At 42.2% G+C, this 15972-nt stretch overlaps 1 protein-coding gene across 3 annotated transcripts in view; it reads left to right on the top strand.

Moving 5' to 3' along the window:
• Positions 1-15972, top strand: part of MACF1 (microtubule actin crosslinking factor 1) — a 329515-nt gene that overhangs the window by 71088 nt on the left and 242455 nt on the right. For all 3 annotated transcript variants that reach the window (XM_064372195.1, XM_064372194.1, XM_064372199.1), the window contains exon 2: positions 1317-1378. In XM_064372195.1, coding sequence (XP_064228265.1) covers positions 1317-1378 — 62 coding nt within the window. The remainder of the gene's footprint in view (positions 1-1316; positions 1379-15972) is intronic.

Genomic DNA, 15972 nt, shown 5'->3' on the forward strand with positions numbered 1-15972 from the left:
TCAAACGATCCTCCCACCCTCCTGAGTAGCTGGGATTACAGGTGCACACCACCATACCTGGCCAATTTTTGTATTTTTAGGAGAGGTGGAGTTTCACCATGTTGGTCAGGCTGGTCTCGAACTCAGCTTAAGTGATCTGCCAGCCTCAGCCTCCCAAACTGCTGGAGTTACAGGAGCCACCATGCCTGGCTGTATATGTTCTTAATGAATAGGGTAAAATGAGAATGGAGTGACTGAAGGTTGAGAATAATTAGGAGAGGCCATGTGAGATGGATAATGGTAAGTGCTAGATAGATAGAAGAGGTGGATAAAGGTATGTTTGGGGAAGGAGTCAGGCCCAAAATGTGGCAGTGTGGTGGCTGGACATTAATTGGAGATGAATGTCAGTGGAGCCAAGTAGGCGCAGATGCATTGTCACATATATGTTCACATATATGTAGAGATAAATGAACCAAGTCGTCAGGGAAGGTTAGGGTAGATTTGCCATGTGGAAGGGCAGCAGGGCATGGTCAATGACAGGATGATTCGAAAAAGATGTTACACGGGATGGTGTGGGCTTCCAAAAATAGAAAAGGAGCAGGGCTGATGGCTCAGTTGTCTAGAAGTGGCCCTGGGAATTTGGTAGGAGTAGGAGAAAGTAAGTCCTCTACAGGATAAGGCCTCTGTGGAGCAGTCATTGTCAAGTATTGAAAGTCATGTTTCTGTTAAAAGAGGTAAAAAAAAAAACAGACTTGAGAAAGAAACGGAGTTTGCCTCTGTGAGAGTTAGGAGAAGGGAGAGAGAGAAGAGACATGCAGTGAGGGTAAACTGGGCAGCTTTGAGAGTTTGGTTGTTTTGTTCATGGCTGTTAAAGAAATTGGAATGCAGGAAGTACTGGGGTAGGAGAGGGAGGGAGTTTGGCATTACTCAGGCATATCTGCACATGAAGAGTGAAATTTTAACCACTGTAATATTTGTGTCCCAAATGCCAAGGCCACCTGTCTGTTGGTGGTATCATGGCTTTGGGTTTTTGAAGCTTGTTGTGAGGGAAGTGGGGAATCACTCTGTTCCCTGCTCTGCTCAAATTATTATGCTAAGGAGACTTTGTCATGATATGATATTTGAGGCACATGATGATTCTGTCTGATTTGTAAAGTGACAACGTGATCAGGACCAAAGAGGAAGTTCAGATAGGCCAAACTTTCCTAAGAAGTCACTGTCCCACAGTTATGTGGGTAAGTTGTCCTAGAGAAACAGAGGTATGGGCAGGGCAGCGGTGTGGGAACCTGTTGCCTGGGTAGCACTAAGCCAGTGCCTTCTCTATGTTTCTTTTACAGATGAACGGGACCGGGTTCAGAAGAAAACGTTCACCAAGTGGGTCAACAAGCACTTGATGAAGGTAGGACCTCTTCATATATGCTGCCCCAAATCTCACTGCTCTCATCTGGACCTGCCATTCCTTCTTTCAGATGGTTAGATTGTTTGTTGTGTGCTCAAGGCTATGAAGATACACATGTGACTTTTCTTTTCTCTTATCTTTTTTAATAGAGAAGGGGTCTCGCCATGTTGCCCAGGCTGTTCTCAAACACCTGAGTTCAAGCAGTCCTCCTGCCTCAGCCTCCAAAGTGCTGGGATTACAGGTGTGAGTCACCATGCCTAGCTTTTTGAAAACTAATATAATCATAATGGTATGGAAACTTGTATTGATCTGCTTCTTGGTGAAGACAGTATTAGATACCATTACATCAGGAGGCAGAGGTTGAAGATACCATGGATGATTTTTAAAAATTCAAAGAAGAGTTTACCCCTAGCTTTATACGTTACTTTATAAGCCTGTTCTTTTTTTTTTTTCTCATTTATTAATTTATTTTTAAATAGAGACAAGTTCTCACTATGTTGCCCAGTCTGGTATCAAACTCCTGGGCTAAAGTGATCTTCCCAGCTCAGCCTCCCAAAGTGTTAGGATTATAGGCATGAGCCACTGTGCCCAGCATATTTTTGTTTTTTAATCTGAATACTATGGAAGGATAGGAGAAGGGGATTTTGTCTCTAAAGTGCGTGAAATTTTTTTTTTTTTTTTAGATGGAGTCTCGCTCTGTCACTCAGGCTGGAGTGCAGTGGCATGATCTCAGCTCACTGCAACCTCCACCTCCTGGGTTCAAGCGATTCTTCTGCCTCAGCCTCTCGAGTAGCTGGGATTACAGCCGTGTGCCACCAGTACTGGCTAATTTTTATATTTTTAGTAGAAACAGAGTTTCACCATCTTGGCCAGCCTGGTCTTGAACTCCTGACCTTGTGACTCACCCACCTCGGCCTCTCAAAGTGCTGGGATTACAGGCATGAGCCACTGTGCCTGGCCAAAGTGCATGACTCTTAAATGTTCAATCTGATGAATTTTACCACCAGGTAGTCTAAGATACAACAAGGGCTGGGTGAAGATTTGTTATTATTTTTATTTTAAATAAAAGAGGCGTGTTAAGACTCACCTAAAGATAAATAGTGTGACTACTGTGGCAGTCAGGGTCTGAAAACAAAGTTTTTGAATTATAATGATAATCAGTACTTCTCTGCGAAAGGTCGCCAATGATCCTTTAATTGGCTTATCCAGTAGCCTATTTCATATTCCTCTTATTTGATTTCTCTGTAGCATTTTACACTGTTGTCTACCTCTTAAAACCCTCTCTTACATTGACTTCTAGACCATTGCTTTTTCCTGAATAACCTCTTTCCTCTGTGAATGCATTTTTTTTCTGCCTGTTTCACTGGCTTTTCTTCCTCTGTCTGACTCTTCCATGTTGGTGTTCCCCAGGGTCCTAACCCTGGCCATTTTTTGGTTTTGTGTTCTGTATTCTTCTTGGGTAGTCTCATCCATTGTAGCCACCAGGATTGTTTGGTTGCATGGGATACAGAGAAGCACAAGTAGAAGTGGATATGGGATGATCTCACAGAATCTGATGTCTAGATACAGCTGGGCTTTATGAAAACTAAACAGTTATCAGAAAACAACTCTCTCTCTCTTTTTTTTTTTTTTTTTTTGAGACAGTGCCTAATCCTGTTGCCCAGGCTAGAGTAGAGTCGAAAGATCGCAGCCCACTGCAGCCCTGATCTCCTGGGCTCAAGTGATTCTCCCACCTCATCCTCCTGAGTAGCTGGAACTACAGGCATGCACAATCTCTTTTTTTTGAGATGGAGTTTCGCTCTTGTTGCCCAGGCTGGAGTGCAATGGTGCGATCTCAGCTCACTGCAACCTCTGCCTCCCGGGTTCAAGCGATTCTCGTGCCTCAGCCTCCCAAGTAGCTGGGATTACAGTCATGTGCCACCATGCCCGGCTGGTTTTTGTATTATTAGTAGAGATGGGGTTTTTCTATGTTGGTCAGGGTGGTCTCAAACTCCTGACCTCAAGTGACCTGTCCACTTTGGCCTCCCAAAGTGCTGGGATTACAGGCGTGAACCACTGTACCTGGCTGCAGGCATGCAGTATCATACCCTGCTATTTTTTTAATTTTTTTGTAGAGATGGGTTCTCACTGTGCTGCCCAGGTCTTTCTCGTTTATGGGGCCTTGTACTCCTTCATTTTGCTTCTATGTGCCTCCTATATTCATTTCTCTGCTTTTCTTTTATTGCTATGAGTGAGCCATGGTGGCTGTCCCTCAAACAATGATGCTCTGAGGCCATATGATTCTGAATGCACAAACACAGCAAGTCTGGTTGGCTGAGGTCTTCTTTTCCTCCATGGGCCAATTGTCCATCTATAGTAAACCATGGGTAAGGAGGTGGTTACACAAATCAAATATGGCTTCTTAGGGCCATTTGTTTAGTGGGTACTGCAGGTGAGTGTGATTTTCACACTACTAGATCTGGATAAGAAGGCAGTGATAGAGCCTTTTCTTGCATTCTTACTAGAGCCAAAGGCGAGTGTCATCATGTATTTTACATGTTCATCTGTATGTTACCCAGGCATAGCTTTTATTGAACATACCCTAAATTGTAAATATTTTTACTCACATAGCTAGTTGCCCAAGTTAGGAACCTAGAATCATATTTGATTCAGTACTACCCATGATCTCTCCCTTGTTACCAAGTCCAGCCAATCACGTGCAGCTCAGAAAGACTGCATGCATCTCTCTTCTCTTCTCCCTCTCTATGTCGCTGCTTTTGTTCAGGGCCTCAGTGTCGGTTGCCTTGACCACTATAATAGTTTCCTAACAAAGTTTTCTATAATAACAATGGTAGTAATAGTATCTTGACTCCTTGTCAATCAGACATATTCTCTCTCTCTCTCTCTCTCTCTGTCTTGGTGTGGGTGTGGGTGTGGGTGTGGGGGGTGTGTGACAGGGTTTGCTCTGTTGCCAGGCTACAGTGCAGTGGTACAATCACAGCTCACTACAGCCTCCAACTCCGGGGCTCAAATTATCCTCCTACCTCAGCCTCCCAAGTAGCTAGGTTTATAGGCATGTGCCACCATGCCTGGCTAATTTTTGTGTGTGTTTTCATAGAGATGGGGTCTTGTTGTGTTGCCAAGGCTTGTCTTGTACTCCTGACCTCAAGCAATCCTCCCGCCTTGATCTCCCAGTGTCTTGGAATTACAGGCATGAGCCACCAAACGTAGTCTAAATGGGACTTTTTTGTTTTGTTTTTGAGATGAAATCTTGCTCTGTCTTTCAGGCTGGAGTGCAATGAGCCACTGTGACTAGTCCTAATTTGGACATTCTATACTAAGTCCTTTACATGGATTATTTCATTTAATCCTTCAATGATATTATGTTGTGGGTTCTGTTAATATCCCCATTTTATATACTCCTTAGAGAGGATAAGTAATTTGTCCAAGGTCATGCTGCTGGAAAAGGGCAGAACTGAAATTTTAGAATTTAGGCAACCTAAAGTCTAGAAACTGTGCTCTGAACCTATGCAGAACTGGCTCTGATTGCTGCCTACCTTTCCAGGCTCATAGCACCAAGTTTCCCTCATACCTTGAGCTCTTGCTGAACTATGTACCATGCTATTATATGACTCTGTATCTTTGTTCATTCTGCTTCCTGTGCTTGGAATACCTTCCCCAAGTTTGTTCTGCCTGGATAACACAAACTTAACCCCTCTTCAATAAATATTTTCCTGACTCTCTGATGTGGAACTGACTACCCTTTCTTAGTGCCTGTGACTGTACTCCTTATGTGCTTTTGTTACAGCATCCGAAGTGTTTATATACATGCTATATCTTTCAGCTGTATTATCACTTGAAGGCAAATATTGTGTCTTATTGTTTATAAGTGTCAGGACAAAGAAGGGAGAGAAATAAGGAGAAAAGAAATTGCGATTTCCTTTTTTTTTTTTTTTTTTGAGACAGTCTTGCTCTGTTGCCCACCTGTCCAGCTTCAGTTTTTTATAGCTTACGCTATAGCCTCGACACAACTCACTGCTCCCTAAATACTGTATATTTTCACACCTCCTTGCTTGTTTAATTTCTCTCCCTAGAATACACGTCCCAGCCTCCTCTGCCTGGCCATCACCCACTTCACCTTCTAGGCCCAGCTCCAGTATCACCTTCCTGAGATTCTGACCTCTGTTCTTCAGACTAAATCAACTGCAACTCCATCCCTGTTTCATACTGCCTTGAAGAGATTCCTGTGTGTTCACTCATCTGTGTTCTCTGTTAGAGTACTCATTGAGGACTGGGGTTGTATTATGCTACTTTCTCTGTTAAGTGCTGCACAGAGCACATAAGAAGTATCCGATTTGTGGGTATTTGGATACTTGTTAGCTCGAGGTAACTAATTTGTTAGCTTGAGGTAACTAATATTTCTATAAACACTAAACTAGTGTTTTATAGCTTATAAAGCACATTCTTATCTGACTTAATCCTTATAATAACCCTGAAGTAAATAAAAGTGTTTTATCCTCTCAATTTTAACAGCTAGGAAAAATGAGAGTTAGAGGAGTGAAGTGACTTCACCAGAATGAACAGCTAGTGAGGGATGGAGCTAAGGATCAATCAGTCATGAGTCTTCAGATCATAATTACTTGTTCTTTCTGCTAACCATGCTACCAGCTGATTCTTTCCTATCTTCTCTCTAACAGTTGGAGGAACTGAATTGATCCTGCCTTGACTGTGTCCCCTGAATTTTGTAGTGAATTCCAATGCTCTGGCTCCTTGATGCATGTTTGTAGCTCTGCCTGTTGGACCTCTGCCTCAGTGCTGTGTGATGACAGGAGGCTCAGGGAGGGAGAAGCTAGAGGAACACATCAGAGCATTGTTAGAAATTGGAGGCCAGCCAAAGCTTTACTTGAATCCTTGGCTATTTTTCATCTCTTCTCAGTCCCCTAGCCTTATGGTTTCAATAGCATTTGCTTATCTTGGGATATTTCAGAGAGAGATTGATTGCTAATCAGTTATTGCTCTAAAGTAGAATTCTTATAATTTGGGGTTGAGAATTAGGGATTGAGATTTGTTTTTTGCAACTCAAGCATCCTTTTCTTTGCTCCCCAAGTACACCCCAGATTAATACTACCTTTGGCAGGTAGAACAATGTAAGGACAAAACCAGCCAGGTGGCCAGGCACAGTGGTTCATGCCTACAATCCCAGCACTTTGGGAGACCGAACGGGGCTGGATCACTTGAGGTCAGGCGTTTGAGACCAGCCAGGCCAACATGGTGAAACCCTGTCTCTACTAAAAATACAAAAATTAGCATGGTGGCTGGTACCTGTAATCCCAGCTACTTGGGAGGGTTAGCAGGAGAACCACTTGAACCCGGGAGGTAAAGGTTGCAGTGAGCTGACATTGTGCCACCGCACTGTAGCCTGGGCAACAGAGTGCGACTCTGTCTCAAAAAAAAAAAAAACAAAAACAAACAAAAAACCAACTAGATCTCCCAACTTCTAGATTTAGTTGATCTTGGGATCTCTTGGATCTCCTGATACCCTTTTTGGAAACAGCTTACTTTGGGATAAGCAAATTAATTCCTCCTTTTTGAAAACACTTTTGATCCAATCTTAAAAGAGATTTGTTAAGTATATAAGCATCTGAAATGTATAAACAACTAATTTAGAATTCAAACCTACAAATGTAAGAGTTCTGCTAATGTACCAGAACCATCAAAAAGAGAAATCTAGGTTTCTAAATGAGGTCTTATTTAAATTATCTATGCCATATCTCTAGGTGCTGGTAGCTGATAAAGTTTATTCCCCTAAAGAGAACATGAAAGTATGAGCTCTTTAGGAGGGAGAAAAATGCTTTTTCTGGTTAGTTCTTACTGACTTCAGAGGTTAGTAGTTAGAAAGGAAAAGCCCAATATTTAATCTAGCAGATAGAGCAGTTCTTTCCATTTTTCTGTATATAATCTAGAAGTCCCTGGCCTTCCTGGAATTTAGATAAAATTTCCATATATACCAGCAAAAGTTTTCACATTTTTACTAATGCTTACAATCAATCAATCTTTCTTTTCTCTTTTCTTTTCTTTCTGCCTGCCTGCCTTACTTTCTCTCTTTCCCCCTCCCCTGCCCTCCCCCTCCCCCTCTTCTTTTCTATGTTGCCCAGGCTGGTCTCCAACTCTTGTGCTCAAGGGATCTTCCTGCTTTGGCCTCTCAAAGTACTAGGATTATAGGTGTGAGCCACCACACCTGGCCCACTTACAGTGTCTCTATTTCTGTTTCAGCCTCTCTAGTTGAATACAGGGTAGCACTGATTCCAGGCGTTCTCTCCTGTGCAGCCTCTGTGTTGGCCACATGGGTCAATTCACTGGCTCCTTTTTGCTTATTCATGTCTCTGGGAAATATCAGAATGAGACTGGCAGTGGAGTTTAATTTAAGAAATTGACAAAGTAGTGCTGGTTAGATGCTAAGGAAAGGAACGTTGCCTTTGGGGCGTACATGTGACTGACTATGTGGTAGTGGTTTGTGGCTATTTTTGTGTGGACCTGGTTTTTGGGGGCTTAATTTCACTCTAAATGCTTCTCAGGCCTCCATTTGGGTCTCCATTTGGACTTGGGCTTTACTCTGCATTTTCTATTCCCTATGCTTAAGTGCCTGCCTATTGAAAGTAAAGGTACCTTTTGTAAAATTTTATTTTGTCTTATTTTATTTATTTATTTATTTATTTGAGACAGAATTTTGCTCTTCTTGCCCAGGCTGGAGTGCAGTGGTACCATCTCGGTTCACCGAAACCTCTGCCTCCCTGTTTCAAACAATTCTCTTGCCTCAGCCTCCCAAGTAGCTGGGATTACAGGCATGTGCTACCACCACACCCAGCTAATTTTGTATTTTTAGTAGAGCTGGTCTCAAATTCCCGACCTCAAGTGATCCCCCCACCTTGGCCTCCCAAAATGCTGGGATTATAGGCGTGAGCAACTGCACTAGGCCTCTGGATTTTAGAATCATCCACATTCTTAGAGAATCTGTTAATCAGGGTTGACTGGTACCACTGTTAGATTCCTCAAATTTTAGGCAATTCTCAAAACAGAGATAGGATAGAATTCTTATATGCAAAGAACCTCACACTTTGCTCCCCTCCACCCCCGCTCTCAAACAGGGATTCCCATTGCTACTTTTATTCCCTGCATGTGAGTGTAGTTCTTTCCAGACAGAGTAAAGAAGTCTAGGACAACTATAGTCTGTTTTTTTTAGTGATGGGCTTTTCCTTGAAGACAAATTTGGCCAATGAATCAATATGGTTTCTCCTTTTACAGTTTGGAAATCTGCCATTCAGAAATCTATCTGAAGTTACTAGGCTCACTTTCCCTTTCCCTGTATCTTTTAATAAGTGTAGGAGAGAGTAAATAACATACTTTTCTCTTTAAAATTTTCTCCTCTGACCTATATATTGCTCTTCGACATAGTTTGAGTCAAGGAAATCAGACTGCTTACATTTCCTTTTAATTGTTTAGAGGAAAGGTTTTCTAGATCAGGTTTTTGGTAGGTATCAAACAATACTGCGAGGCCAAACGCAGTGGCTCATGCCTGTAATTTCAGGACTTTGGGAGGCCAAGGTGGGTGGATCACTTAAGGTCAGTAGTTTAAGACCAGCATTACCAACATGGTGAAACCCGTCTCTACTAAAAATACAAAAATTAGCTGGGTGTGGTGGCGCATGCCTGTAATCCCAGCTACTTGGGAGGCTGAAGCAGGAGAATCGCTTGAACCCAGTAGGTGGAGGTTGTAGTGAGTCGAGATCGCACCATTGCACGCCAACCTGTGCAACAGAGTGAGACTCCACCTCAAAAAAAAAAAAAAAAAATGGAGCCAGCAGAGCCCTCTTTGACTTATTAATACATGGGCATTGGGGAGGATTGGACTTGGTTTCTAAAAATCTAGTTATTCACTAATTTTAAAAAATTGATTTATAGCTGGGTGCCATAGCTCATGCTTGTAATCCCAGCACTTCAGGAAGCTGAGGCTGGCGAATTGCTTGAACCCAGGAGTTTGAGACTAGCCTGGACAACATGGCAAAACCCCATTTCTACAAAAAATTTTAAAAAACTAGCCAGGCATAGTGGTACGCACCTGTAGTCCCAGTTACTCAGGAGACTGAGGTGAGAGGATCACCTGAACCTGGGAAGTCAAGGCTATACTGAGCTGTGATCATGCCACTGCACTCTAGCCTAGGCAATGAAAGTGAGACCCTATCTCCCAAACAACAACAACAAAAAAAAACTTTATGGCCAGGCACAGTGGTCCACACCTACCTGTAATCCTAACACTTTGGGAAGCTGACTCGAGTTGATCTCTTGAGGCCAAGAGTTTGAGACCAGCCTGGGTAACATAGTGAGACACCATCTTGCCCCCACAACCCTTGTCTCTACAGGGAAAAAAAAAAAAATTAGGGTGGTCTGCACCTGTAGTCCCAGCTACTCAGGAGGCTCAAGCAGAAGGATCACTTGAACTGGCACACTGCAGAGGTTGAGGCTGAAGTGAGCCATGGTTGCGAACTTGTTTCAAATGAAAAAAGCTGGCAGGGCGTGGTGGCTGATGCCTGTAATCCCAGCACTTTGGGAGGCAAAGGCTGGCGGATCACTTGAGGAGCAGTTCAAGACCAGTCTGGCCAACATGGCAAAACCTTGTTTCTATTAGAAATATAAAAATTACCTGGATGGAGTGGCCCATGCCTGTAATTCCAGTTTCTTGGGAGGCTGAGGCATGAGAATCTCTTGATCCTGGGAGGTAGAAGTTACAGTAAGCCAAGATCGCACCACCGCACTCCAGACCTGGATTTGATCAGCCTAGCCATTTACTAGATGTGTGATTTGGGGGATATTAATTTAGGTGATGAAGTGATCCTGTCTCAAAAAAAAAAATAGCTTAATTATCATATAATACAAGTCACCCATTTGAAGTATACAATTCAGTAACTCTTAGTATGTTCAGAATTATGCATTCATCACTATGATCAAGTTAAGTTTTGTTTTTGTTTATTTTATTTATTTATTTATTTATTTTGAGACGGAGTTTCGCTCTTGTTACCCAGGCTGGAGTGCAATGGCGCGATCTCGGCTCACCGCAACCTCTACCTCCTGGGTTCAGGCAATTTTCCTGCCTCAACCTCCTCAGTAGCCGGGATTGCAGGCACGCGCCACCATGCCCAGCTAATTTTTTGTATTTTTAGTAGAGACGGGGTTTCACCATGTTGACCAGGATGGTCTCGATCTCTTGACCTCGTGATCCACCCGCCTCGGCCTCCCAAAGTGCTGGGATTACAGGCGTGAGCCACCACGCCCGGCTATGTTTTTGTTTTTGAGACAGTCTTGCTCTGTCACCCAGGTTGGTTCACTGCAACCACAGCCTCCTGGGTTCAAGTGATTCTCCTGTCTCAGCCTCCTGAGTAGCCAAGATTGCAGGTCCGCATTACCATGCTTGGCTAATTTTTGTATTTTCAGTAGAGACAGGTTTCACCATGTTGCCCAGACTGGTCTCAAACTCATGACCTCAAGTGGTCTGCCCGCCTTGGCTTCCCAAAGTGCTGGGATTATAGGCGTGAGCCACTGCGCCCAGCTGTAACCGACTTCTTTTATTTAGCATGTTTTCAAGGTTCATTCACATTGTAGCAAAATCAGTCTTTTATTTCTTTTTATTGGCAAATAATATCCCATTGTAAAGATATATCATGATTTGTTTATCCATTTATCAATTGATGGACATTTGAGTTGCTTTCACTTTTTGGCTGTTACAGACAATGCTACAATGAAGATTCATTTACAAGTTTTTGTCTGGACATATATTTTTAGTTCTCTTTAGTTACATACCTAGGAGCAGAACTGCTGGGTCATATGGTAACTTGTGTTTAACTTGTTGGTAACCATCACATTATTTTCAAAGGGACTACATCATTTTACCTCCCCACCAACAGTGTATGAGGGTCCTAGTTTCTCTGCATTTTTGCTAATGCTTACTAGCTGTCTTTTAAATAGACGTCCTAGAGGGTGTGAATCACTGTGGTTTTGATTTATCCTTATGGCTAATGATGTTGAGTATTTTTTTAATGTGTTTATTATCCATTTATTTATCTTCTTTGGAGACATTTACTAATTTTGACAGTGATTTTCTGAGTAAGTGCAAACAGGCAAGGCCCTGAATAATTGCAGTTTTTTCCTCATCTTATTTGTTGACAAAAAGTATAATTATTTGTTAGAAAGAAACATCCATATTGATGATTCTTGAACAGTCTTGCTTCAGTTGACTCCTTCTAAAATGTTTTCTTTTTTTGAGACAGGACCTTGCTCTGTTACCCAGGCTGGAGTGCAGAGGTGTGATAATAGCTCCCTACAGCCTCAGTCTCCTGGGCTCGAGCAGTCCTCCCCGCTTCAGCCTCCTGAGTAGCTGGGACTGTAGGCGTGTACCACCACACCTGGCTAGTTTATAAAATATTTTGTAGAGATGGAATCTTACTGTGTTGCTGCAACTGGTCTCAAACTCTTGGGCTCAAGTAATCTTCCTGTCTCAGCCTCCCAAAGTGCTGGAATAACATGCTTGAGCTACTGCTCCTGGCCTTCTAAAATTTTGATGCTTAGTCCGCTGGTCTTTATCCTAAGAGATTTGTGGAAAACTTCACAGGCAAACTAGTATGAACAGAAGAGATGAGGATTTTAGGATGAGATAGATCTGGATTTGATCAGCCTGGCAATTTAGTAGATGTGTGATTTGGGACATATTAATTGAGCCCTCCAAATCCTATCTCTTTGTCTGAAAAATTCCTGACATAGAAGCACCCAGTAAATGATAGCTAGTTCTTTACCCTTCTTTAGGTAGAGCTGTGTCTAGTGTGCTTTAGAAACACTGTTTTCTGTTGTTGACAATTTTCCAGAGAAGGGAAAAAAAAAATCTCTTTGTATTTTCCTCCCCCATTACCTCTCTCTGTATCTATTCAGTAGTTTTATTTATTTATTTGAATTCTTTTTTGAGACAGAGTCTCACTCTCTTGCCTAGGCTGGAGTGCAGTGGTGCAGTCTTGGCTCATTGCAACTTCCCCCTCCTGGGTTCAAGCAATTCTCCTGTCTCAGCCTTCCAAGTAGATGGAATTACAGGTGCTCAGCACCACACCCGGCTAATTTTTGTACGTATGTATGTATGCATTTATTTATTTATTTAGAGACAGTGTCTTGCACTATGCCTGGGCTGGAGTGCAGTGTCGTGATCTCAGCTCACTGTAACCTCCACCTCCCAGGTTCAAGCAGTTCTCTTGCCTCAGCCTCCTGGGATTATAGGTGCCTGCCACCACACCCAGCTAATTTTTTGTATTTTTAGTAGAGACAGGGTTTCACTATGTTGGCCCAGCTGGTCTGGAACTCCTGAGCTCATGATCTGTCCATCTTGGCCTCCCAAAGTGCTGAGATTACAGGAGTGAGCCATTGTACTTGGCCAATTTTTTATTGAGATGAAGTCTTGTTCTGCTGAGATGAGCACATCTCAGCTCACTGCAGCCTCTGTCCCTCCCGGGTTCAAGCGAATTCTCCTGCCTCACCCTCCCAAGTAGCTGAGATTATAGGGGCGTGGCATCATGCCCAGCTAATTTGTTTGTTTGTTTTTCCTTTTTTTTTTTCATTTTTTTTGGTTGTTTTTTGTGACATCATGACTGGCCAATTTTTGTATTTTTAGTAGAGACAAGGTTTTGCCATGTTGGCCAGGCTGGTCTTGAACTCCTGACCTCAGGTGATCCATCTGCCTCAGCTTCCCAAAGTGCTGGGATTACAGGTGTAAACAGCCATACCCAGCCAATAGTTTTATTTTTATAGTCATTTGGTTACTTCAGTCAGACAAAGATTGAGAGGCATAATAAGCTAGTTCTCATCTAAATTTCTTATAATATGTACAAGTTTTGCTGTCACAGGTGTAACACATAATCAGAATTTTGAGAAAAAGACATTAGGGCCTTGGTGTGAAATTAACTTTACATTTCAGGTTGACTCCTTTGTCTTTTCAGTACTCTGTGGTGTTTAATATCCTTTTGATAACATGACCTCAGTTGGTTCTCAAGACCAACTGCTATTGATTGATTGATAGACGAGTCTTGCTCTGTTGCCCAGGCTGGAGTGAGTGCAGTGGTGCGATCTTGGCTCACTGCAACCCCTGCCTGTGCGATTCTCCTACCTCAGCCTCCCGAGTAGCTGGGACTACAGGCGTTTGCCACCATGCACAATTTTTTTTTTGTATTTTTAGTAGAGACGGGGCTTTGCTGTGTTGGCCAGGCTGATCTCAAACTCTCAACCTCAGGTGATCTGCCGGCCTCGGCCTCCCAAAGTGCTGGTATTAAACAGGTGTGAGACACTGTGCCCGGCAACCACAGCTTATCTAAATATTAATTCAGGTTGGGAGTGGTAGCTCATGCCTATAATCCCAACACTTTGGGAGGCTGAAGTGGGAGGATTACTTGAACCCAGGAGTTCAAGATGAGCCTGGGCAACATGGCAAGACTTAAGTATGCATGGGTTAAACAGGAAAAAAAAAAAAAAAACATGACAAGACTGTCTCAGTCAATCAATCAGTATTTATTTATTGAATGTCCTCTCCTGATTTTGATTCCTTATGTTCAGAGCTTGTCTATCAAAATAAATCCCTCATTTAACTTAGTTGTCCCTTCGTTTCTTAATCCTTAATGTTAAGTATTTAATATTTTCTGACTTTAAAAAAACTACCATTAATTTATAATCTAATTTCCACTGCACCACTCTCTTGAGAAACAGTCTCATAAAAGCACTTACTTATTTGTAGGAAAATTAAAACACTTTCTTAATCCTTATCCTCCTTGACTTCTGCTGTAGAATTTGATACTGGCGATCATTCCTGTCTTGGTTACACTTTCTTGTATTTTTGCTTACCTCTTTCACTGTTACTGTTTTGTTTTGTCTTTTTCTTCTGTCCTTTGCTGATTGCTTTTCCATCTCCTGCCTTCTAATTTTGGCTTTTCCCTAAGGCTCAGTCCTTAGCACTCTGCTCTTCTATTTTGCTCCTAATCCAGAAAGCTCGTTTCCCATGTCTTTAGCTAGCACCTCTTTGCATGTGACTTCTAAACAAGTTATCAGCTGACCCAAATAGAATTCTGGTATTTCCAGTTGCTTCAAGAACATTTTCATTTGTAACTCCTTTGCTGCCATTTTAAATTCAACATATTTAAAATTGAATTTATCAAATCTGCTGCCCTTGTCAACCTTCATAACCTGCCTATTTCTGTTAATGATGCACTACTGTTGTTCCACGCTGCAAGCTTGAAACCTTGGATCTATTTGAAGGGAGGGTTGTTTTTTTATTTTTTGAGACAAAGTTTCGCCCTTGTTTCCCAGGCTGGAGTACAGTGATGCAATCTTGGCTCACTGCAACCTCTGCCTCCTGGGTTTAAATGATTCTTCTGCCTCAGCCTTCCGAATAGCGGGATTACAGGTGCACACCACCACACCCAGCTAATTTTTTGTATTTTTAGTAGAGACGGGGTTTCACCATGTTGGCCAGCCTCCTGACCTCATGATCTACCCGCCTTGGCCTCCCAAAGTGCTGAGATTACAGGTGTGAGCCACCACATCTGGTCATAGCTATTATTAAAAATTAAATTATGTAAACATACAATTAAATAAATTATATTTAAAATAAATGTAATGAATACTCAAAGCTCTTCATTTCATACTTATTTTGCTGTGTGTTAGTATTGTCTATGTTCTTGAGGTTAATTATGTCTATTGTGTCTCTGTGATGGACATACTATACATAATGGTGTGCTACTGCATATTTCTTCCCAACATTGCATTTAGTGATATTATATTAGTAGCTTGAAATTGGTTGTATTGGGAATATTTACATCCTGGAAATCAGCAAATTCTGCAAGTCTGAGTTAGATGTCTTGTTTTGTTCATTGTTTAGACTTAAGAAAGTGATGGAGAAAATGTTATTATTGCAGATTAAACTTAAAAGTGTGTCATATCTAGAGCCAGTATCTTATGAAAAATTGAAAAATATTCTTCTTCTTTTTTTCTTTTTTAAAGATGGGGTTTCACCATGTTGGTCAGGCTGGTCTTGAACTCCCGACCTCAGGTGATCTGCCCGCCTTGGCCTCCAAAGTGCTTGGATTACAGGCGTGAGCCACCACGCCTGGTCTTTTTTTTTTTTTTTTTTTTTTTTAAAGACAGAATCTCACTCTGTCACCCAGCCTGGAGTGGAGTGCAGTGGCGTGATCTCAGCTCACTGCAACCTCTACCTCCTAGGTTTAAGCAGTTCTCTGCCTCAGCCTCCCTAGTAGCTGGGATTACAGGCACATGCCACCATGCTCGGCTAATGTTTTGTACTTTTAGTAGAGACGGGGTTTCACCATCTTGGCCAGGCTGGTCTTGAACTCCTGATGTCATGATCCACCTGCCTTGGACTCCCAGAGTGCTGGGATTACAGGTGTGATCCACCACACCTGGCAAGAAATGTTCTTTTAATTTTTGAAAGCTGTTTTTCAGTTCATGATGAACCATCTTCTCCAGCTGAATAATGTACCTGTCTCCTACTTATTTCTTTACACACATATATACAAACACAT

This window comes from Aotus nancymaae, unplaced genomic scaffold (assembly GCF_030222135.1).
Source record: "Aotus nancymaae isolate 86718 unplaced genomic scaffold, 86718_ANA_hifiasm-v0.15.2.pri h1tg000007l, whole genome shotgun sequence".
Lineage (NCBI taxonomy): Eukaryota > Metazoa > Chordata > Mammalia > Primates > Aotidae > Aotus > Aotus nancymaae.